This window comes from Sapajus apella, unplaced genomic scaffold (genome assembly GCF_009761245.1).
Source record: "Sapajus apella isolate SASKATOON/1434 unplaced genomic scaffold, GSC_monkey_1.0 scaffold5, whole genome shotgun sequence".
NCBI classification, from domain to species: Eukaryota; Metazoa; Chordata; class Mammalia; order Primates; family Cebidae; genus Sapajus; species Sapajus apella.
This window is the reverse complement of record NW_022436945.1, coordinates 5,208,756-5,226,588: the sequence shown is the minus strand read 5'-3', so window position 1 is coordinate 5,226,588 and position 17,833 is coordinate 5,208,756. Positions and strand designations below refer to the sequence as shown.

At 40.1% G+C, this 17,833-nt stretch overlaps 1 protein-coding gene across 7 annotated transcripts in view; it reads right to left on the bottom strand.

Annotated features, from left to right (window-relative positions):
• Nucleotides 1–17,833, bottom strand: part of CC2D2A (coiled-coil and C2 domain containing 2A) — a 144,901-nt gene that overhangs the window by 52,787 nt on the left and 74,281 nt on the right. For all 7 annotated transcript variants that reach the window (XM_032272885.1, XM_032272850.1, XM_032272856.1 and 4 more), the window contains 5 exons: nucleotides 17,692–17,798; nucleotides 13,783–13,923; nucleotides 11,384–11,540; nucleotides 10,326–10,564; nucleotides 7,430–7,607 (listed from right to left, as the gene is read on the bottom strand). In XM_032272885.1, the coding sequence (XP_032128776.1) occupies nucleotides 7,430–7,607; nucleotides 10,326–10,564; nucleotides 11,384–11,540; nucleotides 13,783–13,923; nucleotides 17,692–17,798 (822 nt within the window). The remainder of the gene's footprint in view (nucleotides 1–7,429; nucleotides 7,608–10,325; nucleotides 10,565–11,383; nucleotides 11,541–13,782; nucleotides 13,924–17,691; nucleotides 17,799–17,833) is intronic.

The following is a 17,833-nucleotide window of genomic DNA, read 5'->3' as shown; positions in this document are numbered from 1 at the left end:
AAAAAATTAGGAAATGGGTACTTTGGGCTTTAAGTATTTGTAAATAGATCTCTGTATAATTTAGTTTAATTTTTGTTTTCTCTCAAAGCCAGGGGTTCTCAGCATCAGCACTATTGACATTCAGGGCCAAGTAATTTTTTGTTGTGGTGAGTTATAGGTTGTAGGATGCTTAGCAGCACCCCGGCCTCTCACTCATATGTGGGAGCTTAAAAAGCTGATCTTATGTAGGAAGAGAGTAAAATGATGGTTATCAAAGGCTGAGAAGGGAGGAGGTAGAAAAGAAGGTTGAAGAGAGGTTGGTTAATATTAGTTAGAAGGAATAAGTTCTGGGCTGGATGCTGTGGCACATGCCTGTAATCCCCGCGCTTTGGGAGATCAAGGCGGGTGGAATACCTGAGATCAGGAGTTTGAGACCAGCCTGACCAACATGAAGAAACCCCGTCTCTTCTAAAAATACAAAATTAGCCTGGCATGGTGGCACATGCCTGTAATCACAGCTACTCAGGAGGCTAAGGCAGGAGAATCACTTGAATCCAGGAAGTGGAGTTGTAGTGAGCTGAGGTCACGCCATTGCACTCCAGCCTGGGTAACAAGAACGAAACTCCATCTCAAAAAAAAAAAAGAAAAAGAAAAGAAATAAGTTCTTGTGTTTGATAGCACAGTAGGGTTACTATAGTTAACCTAGTTTACTGTATATTTCAAAATAGCTGGAAGAGAAGATTTAAAATGTTTGCAACACAAACAATAAATGTTTGAGGTAACAGATATCTTAAATACCCTGATTTGATTATTACACAGTCTATGCATGTATCAAAATACCACATGCACCCCATGAATACATACAATTTTATGTATCAATAAAAAAACTTTAAAAAAAATCACAGAATACTGCAAAAGGAACAAAAGAAATGTAATCACATGTTGTGTTTTTTTCATCTAAAATGATAGTATGGAACCAGCATGTTTTTGTCCTGCAGACATTTCTATACCTGTTGTTTTCTCAGAGAAATAAAGCAAGTAAGATTTTTTTTAAGGGAATTCTCCCATTAAGTACCTGTGGTTTTCTTCAGGATAACATGAGATAACATATGTAAATATTGTGGCCCTGCAGTGGACATGTAGTAAACATTATTTCCTAGAGAATTCCCAGTTTCACAGGCCCTGCCTCATCCAAGCCCTCACTGTCTTATCTTTAGATGACCATACCTGTCTTATTGCCTCATGCAACCCGTTCTTCCTGCCGCCACCCCCTGATTTCCTACCGGCCCTCAACCACCTGACCTCTCCAACTGCACACAGCAGAGCTTTCTGGTATCAGCGATCTGACTTGCTGTCATTCTGTTTAAAGCATGGCAAGTAAGATGTATGTGAAAACAGCAACCACAAAAGTGAGGTAGGTGAGGATAAACAAGGACACTTCTCCAAATATGACTGTTACTCCCCTCTGATAGAGGAGTTATTCCTCAGATGAGCCAGAGCAATCAGGAAAGGCTCTGAGAAGGAAAAGTCAAGTCATCACCAAATAGGTTAAAAGGAGAATTTCCCTATCTCAATCCACATGCCAGGAATCTAAAAGCTTAACAGGATTGATTAATAAGGAAAAATAATAATGTTAAAAATGTAAAAGCCACCCAGCAATATATATATATATATATATATATATATTTTTTTTTTTTTTTTTTTTTTTTTTTTTTTTTTGGAGACAGAGTCTTACTTTGTCACCCAGGCTAAAGTGCAGTGAAGTGATTTTGGTTTATGGCAACCTCTGCCTCCTGGGTTCAAGCGATTCTCTAGCCTCAGCCTCCTGAGTAGCTGGAATTATAGGCGTGCACCACCATGCCCAGCTAATTTTTGTATTTTGAGACGGTGTTTCACCATGTTGGCCAGGCTGGTCTTGAACTCCTGACCTTAGGTGATCCACCTGCCTCCACCTCCCAAAGTGCTGCGATTACAGGCTTGAGCCCCCGTGCCCAGCTGTCACCCAGCAGTATTACGCCACTGTTGTTCGTTGTTTCGGAGTTGAGAGGATGAATGTAGGAAAAAGTTGCATATGTGAATGACAAAAAAATGAAGGCAAAATTTTTAAATTTCTAAGCCATATTTCATTTGTAAGAGCCTACACATTTATTTTGGAAAGGCCTCCAAAGCCAAGGTTTTCAAGACTTTTCTGGAAGGACCGTGGCCTGGCTCCAGTTCCCCTGTCCCATGAAGTCCAATCTCATCCTTCTCTTTGGACCAACTTTTTTTTTTTTTTTTTTTTTAAAGATAGGGTCTCACCCTGTCTCCCAGGCTGGAGTACAGTGGAATGATCATGGCTCATTGTAGCCTCAAACTCCCAGGCTTAAGCGATCCTCCTGCCTTAGCCTCCCAAGTAACTGGGAGTACATAGGTATGTGCCACTATGCCCAGCTAATTTTAAAAAAATTTTGTAGAGATGGGGTCTCGCTATGTTGTGCAGGCTTGTCTCAAACTTCTAGGCCCAATCTATCCTTCCATGTCCCAAAGTGCTGGGATTGTAAGTGTGAGCCCCTGTGCTTGGCCCAACTTTGATTCTCCCCTTTTCACTTCTGCAAGTCAAACTGTCATCAAGCTCTGTGGATTCCACCAATTCGGGTTGCAATTTCAGTTTAATTAATTCCTTCTTCCCATTACTACTGCCAGGCCCTGATCCCATCCCCTCACTCCCGGCTTTCTGTGCCAGCCTTTGGACTTATCTTTTGCTTGTAGAACTGCCTCAGCATTCTTACCTCAAGCCTGGCTAGGAAGCACTGAGCCTTATGGTTACAAACATGCAAGAAATCAGACATCACAGTCAACACTGTTCCCCTCAAAGGTCATATACATCTATGCACCATTTAGTATTGATTCTCGGTAGCTCTCCCTTATATCCCACCTGGACTGAAACTCCTGAGGCAGGGCCTTGTGTACCCCTTTGTGTACCCCTTTGTGTACATGGCTTCCAATTCTCCACAACACTCCTGGCTTAGACACTCAGTTGGATTTTCACAGTCAAGCAGAAAACGTTGACAACTTGAATGTTGAATTATCAATTGGAGCATCATAGTTTTGAGGATCTTAGAACTTTTTCTGAAATACGCTACTGTACACTCTAAATTAAAGAATTTGATAGCACTGGCATTAACAGATATATTTAAGGTGAGTTTTTTCTTACCCTTCTAAAGTTGCCAGTAATTCTTAAACCTTCTCTTGCTTAAAACTAGCAATCATATGGGAAATTTCCAAATAGCACAGTACTTACTATGACTAGAGACTTGAAATACAGTATCTCCTAGATTAATTGTAGGCCACTGTAGCCAATCTGTAGCCACTACTCAATCTTAAAAAACTATGCCATTACGCCATTGTGATGTGAGATTTGGGCAGTTATCAAATCCCTTTAAATAGCTTAAGAACTTAGCCAAAACTCCTTTAATTTATAATTTTTTAAAAATAATATGATTTAGTTTTCAGGACCAAGCTTATTGCCTATGAGCATATTCTGGATAATATTCTGAGTAACTTTGTTTACCTGTTTAAAAATTTATTTCACAGTATTTTCACATTGGTTTTTCAAAAATTATTTTGACTGTAACATCCACAGCAAGCTAATATTCAAGGCAATAAGCAGGAGATAGTATTGGAGGCCTTGTTTACATTTTAGAATATATGTGAAATTAAATACTGCTGTAGTGTGGGAGGCAGAAGATAGCCTTTCCCTGTAAAGTAATTCAGAACATTCAGAAGTGCCTAGAGTGGGAGTGTGTTTCACAGGCTGCCAGAGTTGTCTGAGCTCTTACCCATCAGTGGAGGCATGGCTGGGCACCTGCAGGAGGAGAGGCCTTCTCGCCTCTCTCCTGTCTTTCTGACTGTGCTAGTGGGTGTCTCCTTGCCAACTTCCTCTCCTGTCTGCCTGCCATGTTACTTTCTGCTGCTCTCCCCTCTAGTTCTCTATCTGGTCTTCTCATGTTAATCTTGGCCTTCCTGGTATCAGCTGTTCCTCCCTAAGGGAGGCAAAGGAAGGACGAGTTGACGATGGATGTCAAACCAGGAGGCAGAACTCTGAATAGTGACATCTTCACTATTGGTGCGTGTAGAAAGGGAGGGACTCAGGTGGGCCCCTGCAACTCCTCCTCTATTCAGGGCAGGTGACATAGGAGCAGCAAGTGTGCTTCTGGAGTTTATGTTTCTTTACTTTCTCAGTCAAGTTTTATTCTTAGTGTAGACAATGTTTTGTGTGCGGTAAGTCTTACTTTAAACTTAAGTGAATGTGTTCAGGGGTAGGGCACACAGGTCAATGTGGGAAGCAGTAAAGATGTGAGGCTTCAGAATTGAACTCTACCTAGCAAGGTGTTCAGATTTTAAATGTTCCATCCAAATGGAAAGGAATCCCTGCAGGGAATCCCTGGCTAAGAAAGGCTGCTCTTGTTAGTGGTATATTGTATAATACACTTTATCATTTAAACACATCTGAAATTGAACAGTGTCTTCTAGTTGATGATGTACATAGTCTGCATCATCAAATAATCATGCATCCCAGTGAGTGCATCCCAGTGGCTCAAATAATCGTACATCTCAGTGAGTGACGATGAGATGAAGAGATAAGCTGAAATTCAGGAAGCAGTGTAACAGAGCCCACTGACACTGCTAAGGGGACAGAGGAAGAAGAGCCCTTCAAGTGTTCCAGGCCATTAGCCTCAGCAGAGATGGAATAGAGAGTCCACATGGACCTCACACCTGAGGGCAGGGACGTTACAGTGGCTGTGTCCAGTGGCCACCTAAAACCCCAGAGGAGATGGAATAGAGAGTCCACTTGGACCCCACACTTGAGGGCAGGGACCTCACAAGGGCTGTGTCCAGTGGCCACGTAACTGAAAGCTGCCCCATTGGGCAACTCTCTACTTCTACCTTCAAACAAAATTGCCTCATTTCATTCTCTGTGTTCATTCAGAGTTGTAAATCAAGGAAGGAAGTAAACATTAATAGAAATTATTTTCCCCCAGTTGACATTCAGAAAGGGAATTTTAAGGCTTAAGAAAATCTCAGGTTTTCACCAAACCTCCAACTCCAACCCCCTTTCTAAAAACATTTTTCACTTGCTTTCTCCTCTCACCCATATTATGTTTAAGTTAGCAGCCAAAGAAGTTTGATTTTTTCAAGTTTCAGAATACACAGACATTTTAAAAAATTAGATGGCATTTTAAAAAGTTATGTGAGTGACAGGACTAAGCCAACATCTAAAGTTTTAAAATTTCAAGAAAAAAATTTCAGCTGTGCAGGTATCAATACAGCAAAGGAATTTTGCTTGAGTCTTGATGCTCGGTGCTTTGTAAATGAGGACCACCCCTGCCTTCACTCACCCCCAGATCACAGATTAAAAGGTACAGAACAAAACTGCCACAGGCTCTGGAGAAATTCTAAGCCAAGGTGGTTGACCTTGGGTGGCCAATGCTACCCCTTTCAGGTTCCTCCTCCCATTTCTTGGCACTCTCTCTTCTCTTTCCATGCAGTTCTACTGTGCTTCCTTCCCATTGTCACAAGAACACATCCCGGCTCTCGCAAACTTCCTCTACAAGTTTTTAACTAATGAGGTCTAGGCGGGGCTTGATATTCAAAATACTGAACAACACACAGGCAGGGCACTAAGCCATTGGAAGAGCTGCCCACCACAAATTGGGAACAGGGCCCTGGAGGAACTGGCCTTGGTCACGCATCCCCTTTAATTGGTTAATTGTGGGAAGGCCCAGGGGGTCCCTGAAGTGGGGCTTATGTGGCCAGGATGGTATCGAGGAAGGTCAGGGCAGCAGCTATTTATCATTCAGTACAGAAGTATGTAAATATTTTATTAATTAGACAGCCGCAATGGCACCTACAGACAATGTCAGTTATACTCACTAGGAATAGGTAGTGGCTGCCTGAAGTACTGTATTGAGAAGAAGTCTAAAATTATATTCAGGCTCGGTGGGAAAACATAACAAAAATAGCACCATCAATTATTGCTTTCTGGCAAGGGTGGTGGAGGGAAGTGAGAAATTCCTGCCTAAGTGATGGATGAGGATCTGTGATTTCTGCCTGGGTGGTGATGGGGAAGCAAGGGCATGCATGCCACAAAGTTGCAATCCTAGTGAACAAGCCTGCTAGGATCATAAGAGAGACCTATTAGCATTGTGGGAGAAGATTCACCAAAGGAATAAGCAAGACTGAAGACACTGTAGTGGGATAAATAGCATCCTCCACATACTGATGCCCACCCAGAAACTGACCTAATTTGGAAACGGGGTCTTTGCAGATGTCATTAGTTAAGGATGAAAATAAGATCTTATTAGATTAGGATGGGCCTTAAATCCAGTAAAGGTGTTCTTATAAGGGACAAAAGAGGACCCACAGAGAAGAGACACAGAGAAGGCTATGTGAAGGTGGAAGCAGAGACTGGAGTTACACTAACACAAACCAAGGCACTCTAAGTGCCAGGAGGAGCTGGAATAGGCAGGGAAAGATACTCCTCTAGAGCTTTTGAGGGAGTATGGTCTTATTGACACCTTGATTTCAGACTTTCGGCGTCCAGAACTGTGAATAAACAAATTTCTGTTGTTTTAAAGACACCAACTTAATGGTTCCTTGTTATAGTTTAGTTTCCCTAGGAAACCAAAATAGACTCAAATAAATATATTGTTAATGGTGGAATTTAGGCTAGTGGGGAGCTTAATTTTGGGGGAATCCTAGCATCTGTATCTTTCCTACATTACAACCTCCCGTGATTGTGACATAATTGATTTCTCTATTATGCTAGGGTCCTGGTAGAAGGTGATATTGAAATACATCTTCAGTGAATGAGCTGGAGATCCCCCTGTGCCCCAAACCCCTTCAGCACCCCTCTCCCATCTCAAGGCACACACTCCAGAGCACTGTGGCCAGAGTTATTCTTCTGGCATTTTCAGTAGGTGAGGAATTGGGGAACAGATTTCTTTCTGCTAAGGCTGTAAGAACAGATGTGACAAGGAAGAGGTTTCAGAATCTATCAAGGCATATGTATAGCCAATGGATGATTTAAAATTATCTCAATCCTACAATGAACAAAAAATTATTGGAGCAGTAACTATAGTAATAATAATTATTATTACAATTATTTCGAGAAAAATTTGCACTCTGTCACCCAGGCTGGAGTGCAGTGGCATGATCTCAGCTCAATGCAACCTCCACCTCCCAAGTTCAAGTGATTTTCCTGCCTCAGCCTCCCGAGTAGCTGGGATTATAGGCGCCTGCCACCATGCTCAGCTAACTTTTTTTTTGGATTACAGTAGAGATGTGGTTTTGCCATGTTGGCCATGCTGGTCTCGAACTCCTGGCCTCAAGTGATCCGCCCACCTTGGCTTCCCAAAGTACAGGCATGAGCCACAGCACCTGGCCAGTAACTATAATTAAAAATGTGTACCTGAAGTGCCAAACTCTCCGGCCAGTTGACTATTTGCAAATTGAAAATCTGTCCAAAGTGAACTCGGAAGTCTGCTCCTAGTGGCCGAGTGACTGTCCTGGACACCTCCTTGTTGTTGAAGAGCACTTTTAAGTACAATGAGCGCTTCTTTACATCTTCCCTTCTCAAGACCTCTGCTCTGCAAAAGGAGACCATTCACAGGTGGAGTTAGTAATAATTTACTAAGGATCACCAAAATATATGATAAATAAGCACTGAACAGAACAAGACACACTGCAGGCAACTCTGCCAGTCATGTCAGCCCTCATTTAACCAGAAGAGCCACAGGTCTTGCAGAGTAATATGGAATTTATGGAGAAGCCATTAACAGACACTGAGAAGGGCACAGAGGATTTAAGAGTTAGAGTCCATGCATTGTTGTGCTACAGCCTCCTCAGGTTTTTCAAACAAGCTTTACGTTTACATACTTAAAACCCAAAGTTTTAAGTTCACATATTCCTTGTTAAATGGAATAAGTTCAAGACATAGGGGATCATAAGTTATATTTGGGTTAGAAGTTTTATTCTAAAAGTATAGCAACATATTGTAGCAGTTAGATCAATTTACTTTTCCAAGATCCCAAGTTTTCCTCAACATTTTTAAATAAGTGAATGTGGAATGGATGCAGGGTATTAAGAAATGTTTCTTATTTTTAAAGATAATCTGAATCACAATAAAAGCTGTTCTGGTACCTTGAAAGAATTGAAATATATCATTCTTATAGCCAGAAAGTTAAATAATTCCCCATGGGTTTTTAATTTTATTATACATATTTGTAGAGATGTCCACCAAAAAATGCCAGTTATTGGTTAAGTCAATAGCAATTCAAGCTTATTGAGGAAAGGAAAAGGTGAGGGCATCGAAATCTGATACAAGCTCAAGTTTTTTTTCGGGGGTGGTAGTTTATTGAAAATTGCTCCATTGTGGTGAAATATATATATCATGATGTTTACCACCTTAACCACTTTTAAGTGTATGGTTCAGTGGCATTATGTACAATTACTATGTTAGGTAACCATCACCACTGTCCATCTTTGGAACTGTTTCATGATGCCAAACAGAAATTCTCTACTCGTTAAGAGGGGTGGTAGTTTTAACGTTTTACATCTCTACAATTTAGACTTATCCTAGAACTGAAATAGCTCAAATCACTTCAGCACTTTTTAAACAAAGGACATTTCACACCAAATTTGCAAGAAATATCCACAATACCCAAGACTTAGACTCCGCTCATAAACGATTACCAAATCAAGCCCAAATTTTCCTTTTAGAAAGCATGCTCTATCATCACATATTTTGATGTTCATGCTAAAATTATATGGTACGGTATTTGTGCCTTGAAAATAGCTTACTTAGTGCTGGGGAATAGTTCATATATAACATCTTAATATGTGAAGTTGAGAGAACACGAGAAAATGCATAAAAAGCTATAATTTAAAAATGAATTAATCATTAGTACATTAACAGAAGTCTGAAACCCAGAAGTCTGTGAGAAGTCTTATAATGACATCCTAATTAACTCCCACATTTCAATGAACTCAGAGGCTGACTGACTTTATTTGAATTCTCATTTTTCATGCTGGGATATTGAAGATTTCAGTGTACAATAGCCCCTGTATTCACAATAGATCTTCTATTTACTGAAGAATTAAGCCTGGGATTTTGTGGTATCGATGAATTTGACGGACTCCTTTTAATTATGATACACCATAACATGCATCAGAATCAGCTGAAGACCTTGTGAGAACAGTTTTCTCAGCCCCAACTCAGAGTTTCCGGTTCAGTAAGTCTCAAGTAGAACTTGCAAGTTTGCATTTCTTTCCTTTTCCTAATTTTTTTAAAAATTTCTGTTCAGTTGGTTGCCTTTGAATAATTGTCTGGATAGTTTTTATTAGTCTTTCTTAAACATATTTATTTCAATGTGAGATATTAAAAATGTTTGGAGTTTTATGTATTTATTCAATAGAGGTGAGATCTCACTTTGTTGCCCTGGCTGGTCTCCAACTCCTGACCTCACGCGATCCTCTCACCTCAGATTCCCCAAGTGCTGAGGTTACAGGCATAAGCCACCATGCTTGGCCTGAGTTTATGTTTCTAACAAGTCCTCAGTGATGCTGATGCTGCTGATTCCAGGGCTATACTTTGAAAACCATGGCTATACAATGATGGAAAGAATAAATAGGAAACATAAAAATATTTCGATTACATTATAATTTTAAAAAAGAATATGAACTTATAAATCCATGTTTATGAATGTATTATATGTATACATGTATACAAATCAAGTAATGTTTCTCTTAGGCATCAAGTAAGAATGACTAGACATGTATTTTTATCAAATCTGGAGGGTATGCTTCAGATGGCCTCACTTAAATACAAGCTATAGGGCACACCCACAACTTTTTTGGGAGTTTTCAAAGAGAGAAGCTGATCCGTGGAGCAGTCAAAATCAAGGGGCAAGAGGAGGCATTCGTGCCTGTGCCAGAAAGTTGGGACATGCTCCCAGTGGACAGATGGACTCATTGAGGTTACAGATAAGGGACTCAAATCAAAAGACTTAGAAACAGCCACTGTGAAGAGCAGGCAGAGATTTGCAACTGGGATGCTTCTCCTACAGGCAGCTTTCCAGTGTGTTCCTCCGTAGCCAGTGTGGGTGCATGAGGTAGGTGAATCATATGAAATCACCTAAAGCGGGCAAATGTCAGCAACTTCAGGTGGTTCAACCTAATATTTGTTCAGAGTTAATGGTTCTCCTGATGCTAGTGTAGGTCAGTAAGTGTGCATGTGTGTGTGCTTGTGTCCACGTGAGCATGTGTGTCAGATGTCAGCCTCAGTTATGGTCAGAGCATCCACTCACCTGGGGCACTGGTTGTTGGGTGTTATGCTCCCCGCCAGGCTTAGCTCCGGGATCAGCATGGGCTCCCCAGGCCTCCTCCTGCTCTGGGTTGCTCTCTCCCTCACCTCCTGCTCTATCACTGCTCGATCAGTGGGCTCCGGAGGGATGGGTTTCACAAGGTCCTCCTCAGGATACGGCTCCTCAGTCTCATCATAGGGATGTTCTTCCACTGCTTGTTTTCTTTTCTTCTTCTTGGCCCTCTGTTGGGTTAGAGGCAACATGACATCAAGCAGGAATTTTGGAATTTCATTGAAGAACACAGTCTTCAGAGCCAGATGGACCTGGATGCAAACCCCAGCCCCATTTCAACCAGATGTGTGTAATCAGGCAGGCCACTAAGCCACCTGACCTCTCTATGCCTCAGTTTTTTTCACCTAAAGAATGGGGCCCAGGAAATTTCTCCCAGGGCTGTTGAAATGAGACTGTTCAAATGCCTAAAAAGCATTTATCGTCCAGCCTAGTCCCTAGAAAGCACTTAAAAAATGGTAGGTATTCATGTGATCTTTAATTTTGGTTTTCAATGCTAAGGACACATCTTGAGATATTAAAATGAGGCGTATAAGCACAACTAGCTTTGCAGGGACCCCTGATCTATTATTTGTTGCCCTTGAACTCAGTTTTGTAGGGACATGTGCATAAAGTTACATAATTTTCTAAAGGACACTCAGAAGCATCAATCCCTACATTTAATGGAATAATGCATGTAAGATAGTACAGTGCTGGACACATGCATCGTGATTACTACATTATTCCTTAAATAGTCACAGAGTGCTACGGTAGTATTCTCTATGGACAAAGCTGGCTCTGCTATCAGTTAGCTGGGTGACTTTTTAAGCAAATGCATTAACCAGTCAATTCATTCATCCTTTTATCCCTTAGCCAGGGAACAGGGGAAGAGACAGGGGGAGCCACAGGAGACCCTAGTCTGCCAGTCTGGTTTCCCCTGTCCTGTACTGGAGGCTGCCATCCCAGACGCTTCCTGGCTAGCCCTATTCCAGGCTGAGCATTTGTTTACACACTTGTGCTTTCCTCCAGGCCTTCCACTGCTGCAATGACGTTCTGTACTCTTCCATCTTCTGTGCATACTCTTCCGTGTGCTCTTCCAACAGTTCACTTATTTCAACTTGAATTTCTGCTTCATATGCTTCTTCATCTGCTTTCTGGTCCACTTTTTCCCTTAAAAAAATTTGTAGTCCCTTGGTTATTTCTGGAAATTAAGTAAGAGAGTAATAATAACAGCAAATACTTATATTGGGCTTGCCACGTGCCGGCTCCTCTTCTAAAAATGTGGCACATTAACTCACAATCCTGTGAGACAGTTGCCATTATTATCCACATCTTACACATGAGGTGACAGAGGCACAAAGAAGTTAAGTAAGTTACCAAAGAACACACAGTTGGTGAGTGGACGGGCTGAATATGAGCTCTACCCACTGAACAGGAAGCAGCCATGTGGTGTGCTGACACAGGGCCTGTAAATTCTCCACCGATGGTGGAAATTTCATTAGTTATTTTATTACTTCTCTGAGGAACTGCTTCATTTTGTTGCCACTGAGTCCTGAAACCACCTTTTTGACTTTGGACGGAGGATTTGGGGTTTTTCTTTGAGATTTTGCTTACCACCAGGAGATCAGCCAACTTAAACCATTGTTTCCCATGTGTGTTCTGTAGGACATTAGTTCTGTGAGATGTCCCACCAAGAAAAGATATTGTGGCCATATCAACACTGGATTAGATAAGTGTGAAAGGTTCCTTGCTGGTCATCTTTTCAGAGCCCTTAACATGTTGATGAACAGCATGGCTCTCCTGGTGGGTGGCGGCAAATGTGCGGTGACTGCATCCATCCCACCTAGCACTTCGGAGATGGTGATGCATACTGACTGCGCTATTTCCCCCAGGGGAGTTAAGTTTCCAAGTTCTATGCCCCTAAAGCTTCCTAATCCATTTTAAATAAACCTAGTCAAGTGCACAGAGCTGACAAATATTTGCTTGTGGACACGTTGCCTGGGGTTTAAGCAGTTTATAGTCCCCCGGGGCAAAGGCTCTTTTAGCTCTCTAGGATGACTATCAAATAAATATATATATTTGATTTATATACAAACAGATTTATAAACAGAAGGTGGAATTTGGCCTCAAAATTATGTTCCGTCTCTGATATACAGAAAACCATTCGCTTTTCTTATTGCTATTCAAAAGCACAAATAAACTTGAATAATTTCCTTGTGGGAAAAACTATTCTTTATCATAAGGGTGGCTAGATGAATCAAGAATGTGAGAAAAATGGTGCTCCAAAAGAATCTGGAAGACAGATACTTATCAGGGGAAGGAGTGTTATGACCACATGGGTAAAATGTCTATAAATTTAGTTTACCTTATAAACTTAAAAAGAAGAAAGGGAGGGATGATGAGAGGGAGGGAGAGAGAAAATAATCTGGCAAGGATTTCTGTACTGCTTCTGTGGGAGGCTCAGCCTAACAGACAGAATTTGAAAGCACAAACTCTGGAATTTCTGGGAGGCAGCCATTATTTCTGTGGGGTAGCATATCTGAATTTATTTTTCATTAACCACTATTAACTGAGCAGATGCTAAGTGGCAGGTGCTCTGGTAGGGACCAGATATACAATGACAACAGGATCCCTGCTCTCAAAGATCACACAGTCTTATACTTGTCCTGAAAACTAACCTTTTTTTTCAATTTTATAATTACAGCCAAAGAAAAATCACAATTTGCAGCTATCTTTGGCTGAAATATAGCTGTTTTCAAAGCAATATGTCAGATAACTGCTGAAATTTCTTACTATTTGTGTCAGTATATGGGCACAACTTATGGAATATGTTTGGAATCAGCATGTAAAGTTTAAATGCAATCTTAAGCACATATACCCTGAGACAAGCACAAAAATGCTTACAGAAGTAGATTCTGTAACAGCTGAAGAATGAAATAAACTCAAATTTCCATCAACAGAACAAGTTTGGCTATATTCATATAATGAAGTATTATAAAGCAAAGAAATCTGCAGATATGTGCTGTCAAGTAGATGAATCTCACAAACACAGAACTGAAGAAAAGAAGCAAGTATGTATCCACTAACGAATACACACAACATATGTTCAGGTATGTAAAAGTCAAAATTACAGGCAATATTAAACTATATATTCTTAGAGATTGCACCTAGTTGGCAAAACTATAAAAGAAAGAAAACAATGATCAAAAAAGTCCAGGTAATTATTATTTTAGGGATTGAGGGGGATGCTATTTGGGAAGGGCTGCTCAGGTATGCAATGTTTTATTTCTTAACCTGGGAAGTGGTTATATGCATATTTATTTGTAATTATTTTTAAAGCTGTATCCATGTTTTATACATTTTTCTTAATGTATGATATAGCCCAATAAAATAATTTTTCAAAAAAGCCTACTTTCTCAAAACAAGTTTCAAGGGAGTATTCGTAAATCTTTGGAACTCTCGAAGGGATTTCATCTCTTTCCAAACTTTTATGATGGTCTTAAGCAATGTTCGATCTTTTTCTTGTTCAGCGTCACGCAATTTTCTTGTTTGTCTACAAGATAGAATAACACATGAGTATATATTAAAAATCTAGCTAGGTGTGTTTGTTTGTAAAAGAAATTAATAATGCTACAGTGATTGCATTTTCAATTTGCTAGCTACCGTATTTTGAAACAAGTACAGAAGACTAAATACAAATGCAGATTTAAAGACAATAGGATGTCAAACTGTTTTGAGAGGTTTACTTGATTTTATTCTCTTTAGGCAGATCTGAATTTAATTAAACTAAAGTACTTTAAAAATTCTTATTAAAACTATGCATCTTTCAACAAATAGCGACCTTTGAAGTTAAGAAAATAAAGGCAGTTCTCATGGACTAAATTATTCTGAACACAGGAAAATATGCTGCTGTCCTAGTTAGCAACAAACACATTTAAAGTCTTTCTGTGTTAACACAAATCACCAGATTCACACTGAGGAGATGAAGCATTGTTATTGCATGCCTTAGAGATTTTCAATATTCATTAGATTACGAATATTTTTGTCTTAATCTGAAGAGGCATCATTTGAAAATGCTTTCACCTTTATTTTATTTAATAACTTACTTTAAGTTCTCTTTACAAATCATAGCTGTATTTAGATCCCAAATGCATTTTATTGCATAATGAGATAATTATTAAATTTTTAAACAAGTGCCATGGGTCATTCCAGGGCATTTAGAAGTGTCTAGGAGACAGAAGATCTCTCTGTCCTCAGGGAGTTTAAAGTTTAGCTCAGGGGATGGACACATACGCAAATGATATCAGTGTGAGGTTTGTCTAAAAAAGTATGAGAAACTAAGGATGTAGCATTTCACAGATTATCACTTCATGACTTCCTGAAGGCAAGCCTAAGTCTGGAGGATGTACTTGTGATGACTTCGTGGTTCAGAGCAATAATGGGGTCTAGGTTTCTAATAAATCAACTGGTAGCTATAGAAAAGGAAGATGGCAGAAAATGATAGTGGTCAGCTAGTCAAGATCTAGGACTCTCTGAAACCCTCAGAAAAGCAAGAAAGCCACGAACTAGAATAAGAGACATTCTCCTTGAGGAGCAGTAAAGCATTGTGGTTAAGGTGCAGTTGTTACAACCAGACTACCCAGGTTTGAATCTTGGCTCTACTATTTATTAGCTGGATTTGGGTAAGCTACTTCCCTTTGCCTGCTCACATCTGTAAAATGGGTATGGTAGGAGTTGACCGCACTGGGTTGTTGGGAGGAGTTAATGAGCTAACCCACAGAATGTGCTTAGAATCTTGCCTGATACTTAGTAAGAGGCCCACAAACATTATCTGTCACCATCAGGTGGTCTGTTAATCTCCTCTGCCTTTAGCTGCTATCGTGCCTGCTTCAGCTTTAAAAACTACAATATAAAATTACTTTACTGAGTTACATGACACCTACAGCCTCTCTGATATATTTTATACTTTCTTTTTTTTGTAATAAAAAAAATAGTTTCCCAGAAATGCTAAAAAGAGCCCTTAGTAAGAAAAATTTGCATACAAGCTAAAGAAGCAGAAAATGACAAAATAATATTTAATTTAGATTTGTGACCAGAGATGGGGAGGAGGAGAGAAAGGCAATTTTGATTAGGGAGTCAGGAATAGTTTTCTGAAACCTGATGTAGATGGGGTCTGGACCGTGCAGCGGACTCCCACTCAGAATGAAATTCTGGGAACCACTGGCATCTGGATGATGTTTAAAGCCACAAAAAGTGGATTCATCTCAGGAGAAAATGCAATTTAAAAAAGAGTTAAAAATAACAATAACACCCGAGACTCAGAACATATGTAAGTTGGACAGAGGAGAATGTTCGTCAAAGAATGATGAGAATGACGAATGGTTGGAGGGGGACGAGGACATCCAGAAGAGGGACGAGGACATCCAGGAGAGGGTGGTGTATGGAGATGCAGGACATCCTGACAGGCAACGCATGGGGATGATGTCTGTGTCCAAGCACTGAGCAGGCTGAGGGGTTCCATTCCACTTTCCTAGATGGAGGTCCCCAGTGGCTGTGGCAAGATTTGCTTCAGAGGAAAGGTGAGCACAGGAGTGAGATAGGATGGGTTGAAAACGGAAGAGAGTAAAGATAATATGAATAGCAAATGTTTTCCTGGTGTTTGGCTGTGAAAGGAAACAGAGATAAAATGATAGCTGGATGAGGACTTCGGGTCATAGAATTTTTATGTGTTCAAGACTGAGCACATCTGAGGGCAGAGACCCTACAGAGGGGTTAAGTAAAAATATCTTTATGTTGTATGCTTCCTTCTATATGCTGGTTCCAGTTCACAGGACAGGGAATGTGGTCATGATTCCACTGTGGAAAATAAGATGGAAAATGCTTTATGGTGCTGTCCTGAGTTAACTGCACTGGTGGAGGGCTCAGCAGATGCTTGAGGTGGGGAGTTCTCGGGGATGGCTGATCAGATCCCAAGAGGCTTGAGGAAATGGATCCATGTACTGAAACATCCAGCAATAGATCATCTGCTTAGAAATTGTTTTACCACCTAGTGAAAAGTCAGCAAGGATGGAAATCTCTTTTACTGGGTCAGAAATGCTAAATCTCAAAGGCTTTCATCTCCAGGGACACAGAATTATTGTAATGAGACTGTCCATTACTCCACTGGGCATTGTCTCTAGATCTCACATAGAGTTATGCTGTTTTTCAAATAGTGACTAATAAATACAATTCCATATAAAATCACAATTGCTTTCAAAATAGCTTTTTGTCACTTTTTTCTTACTCATTGTATGCCAAAACAAAAATTTAGGAACTGTAATTACAGTAGAATTTAAATAATAAAAAATAGAATAGAAATGCAAATGCATGTCAGTTGAGGATTATACAGACTATAATAAATCTACGTAATGCCAGCCTTTAAACAATGACGTAAATCTACATGCACTGTGACAGGAAAATGTCTAAGATGCGTTGTATATAAAGAAGCAAGTTGCAGAATGGTAAACACGATATGATTCCTTATCCATGTTGATACCTGCAGGTCTGATTCAGTCATTTCAACTGTGGTACAGAAATTCACTGTAAGCCTATACCAAGATGAGTTTGCTCTGCTACTGCGTTATTTCTAGTGACTTACTTTTTTTTTCTTTTTCAATCAAGGTCTCACTCTGTCACCCAGGCTGGAGTGCAGTGGTGCAACAGCTCACTGCAGCCTCAAACTCTTGGGCTCAAGCGATTGATTCTCTTTCCTCAGCCTTCTGAGTAGTTGGGACTACATGTGTGTACTACTATACCCCGCTAATTGAAAAAACTTTTTTGTACAGACTAGTCTCAAACTCCTGGTTTCAAGCTTTCCTCTCACCTTGGCCTCCCAAAGTGCTGGGATTACAGGCATGAGCCGTCATGCCTAGTGTCGCTTACTTTTGAGTGAAGCTGTGTATATCTTTGCACATGTTTCCATGTACATATGCACACATAGCTCCTTAAAGTATGTCTTGTAACTGAATCAGAATTGCTGGGTCTAAACTGACGACCCTCTTCAACACTTTATGAGTTAGGGCCAAACTGCTCTCTAAAGTGGTAGCTGTAGCAATTTTCCGTTACACCTGCAGAGGATGAGAGTGACCATTTCCTTATATCCTCATTCACATTATTGGACTTCAAATACTATGTTAATATGATATATGTACTTCATTGTTTTATTTGGCATAATTTCACATGTATTCATTGTATTCAGAAAAAGTATCTGGAAAAATAAACTCTAACAAGTACACATCTAACAGGGGGGAAAAAGTAGTTATATTTAACAAACTTTACTCACCGAATTTCAGATTTATAGTCATTGATGGTTTTTTGGACGGTATCAGGAGACTGATGAGGTTTCTCTGGATCAAGTCCAGCCTGAACAGCATTTCTTAGAGCTTGGAGCTTAAAAAGATATGGATACAAGTTTTGAATTACAA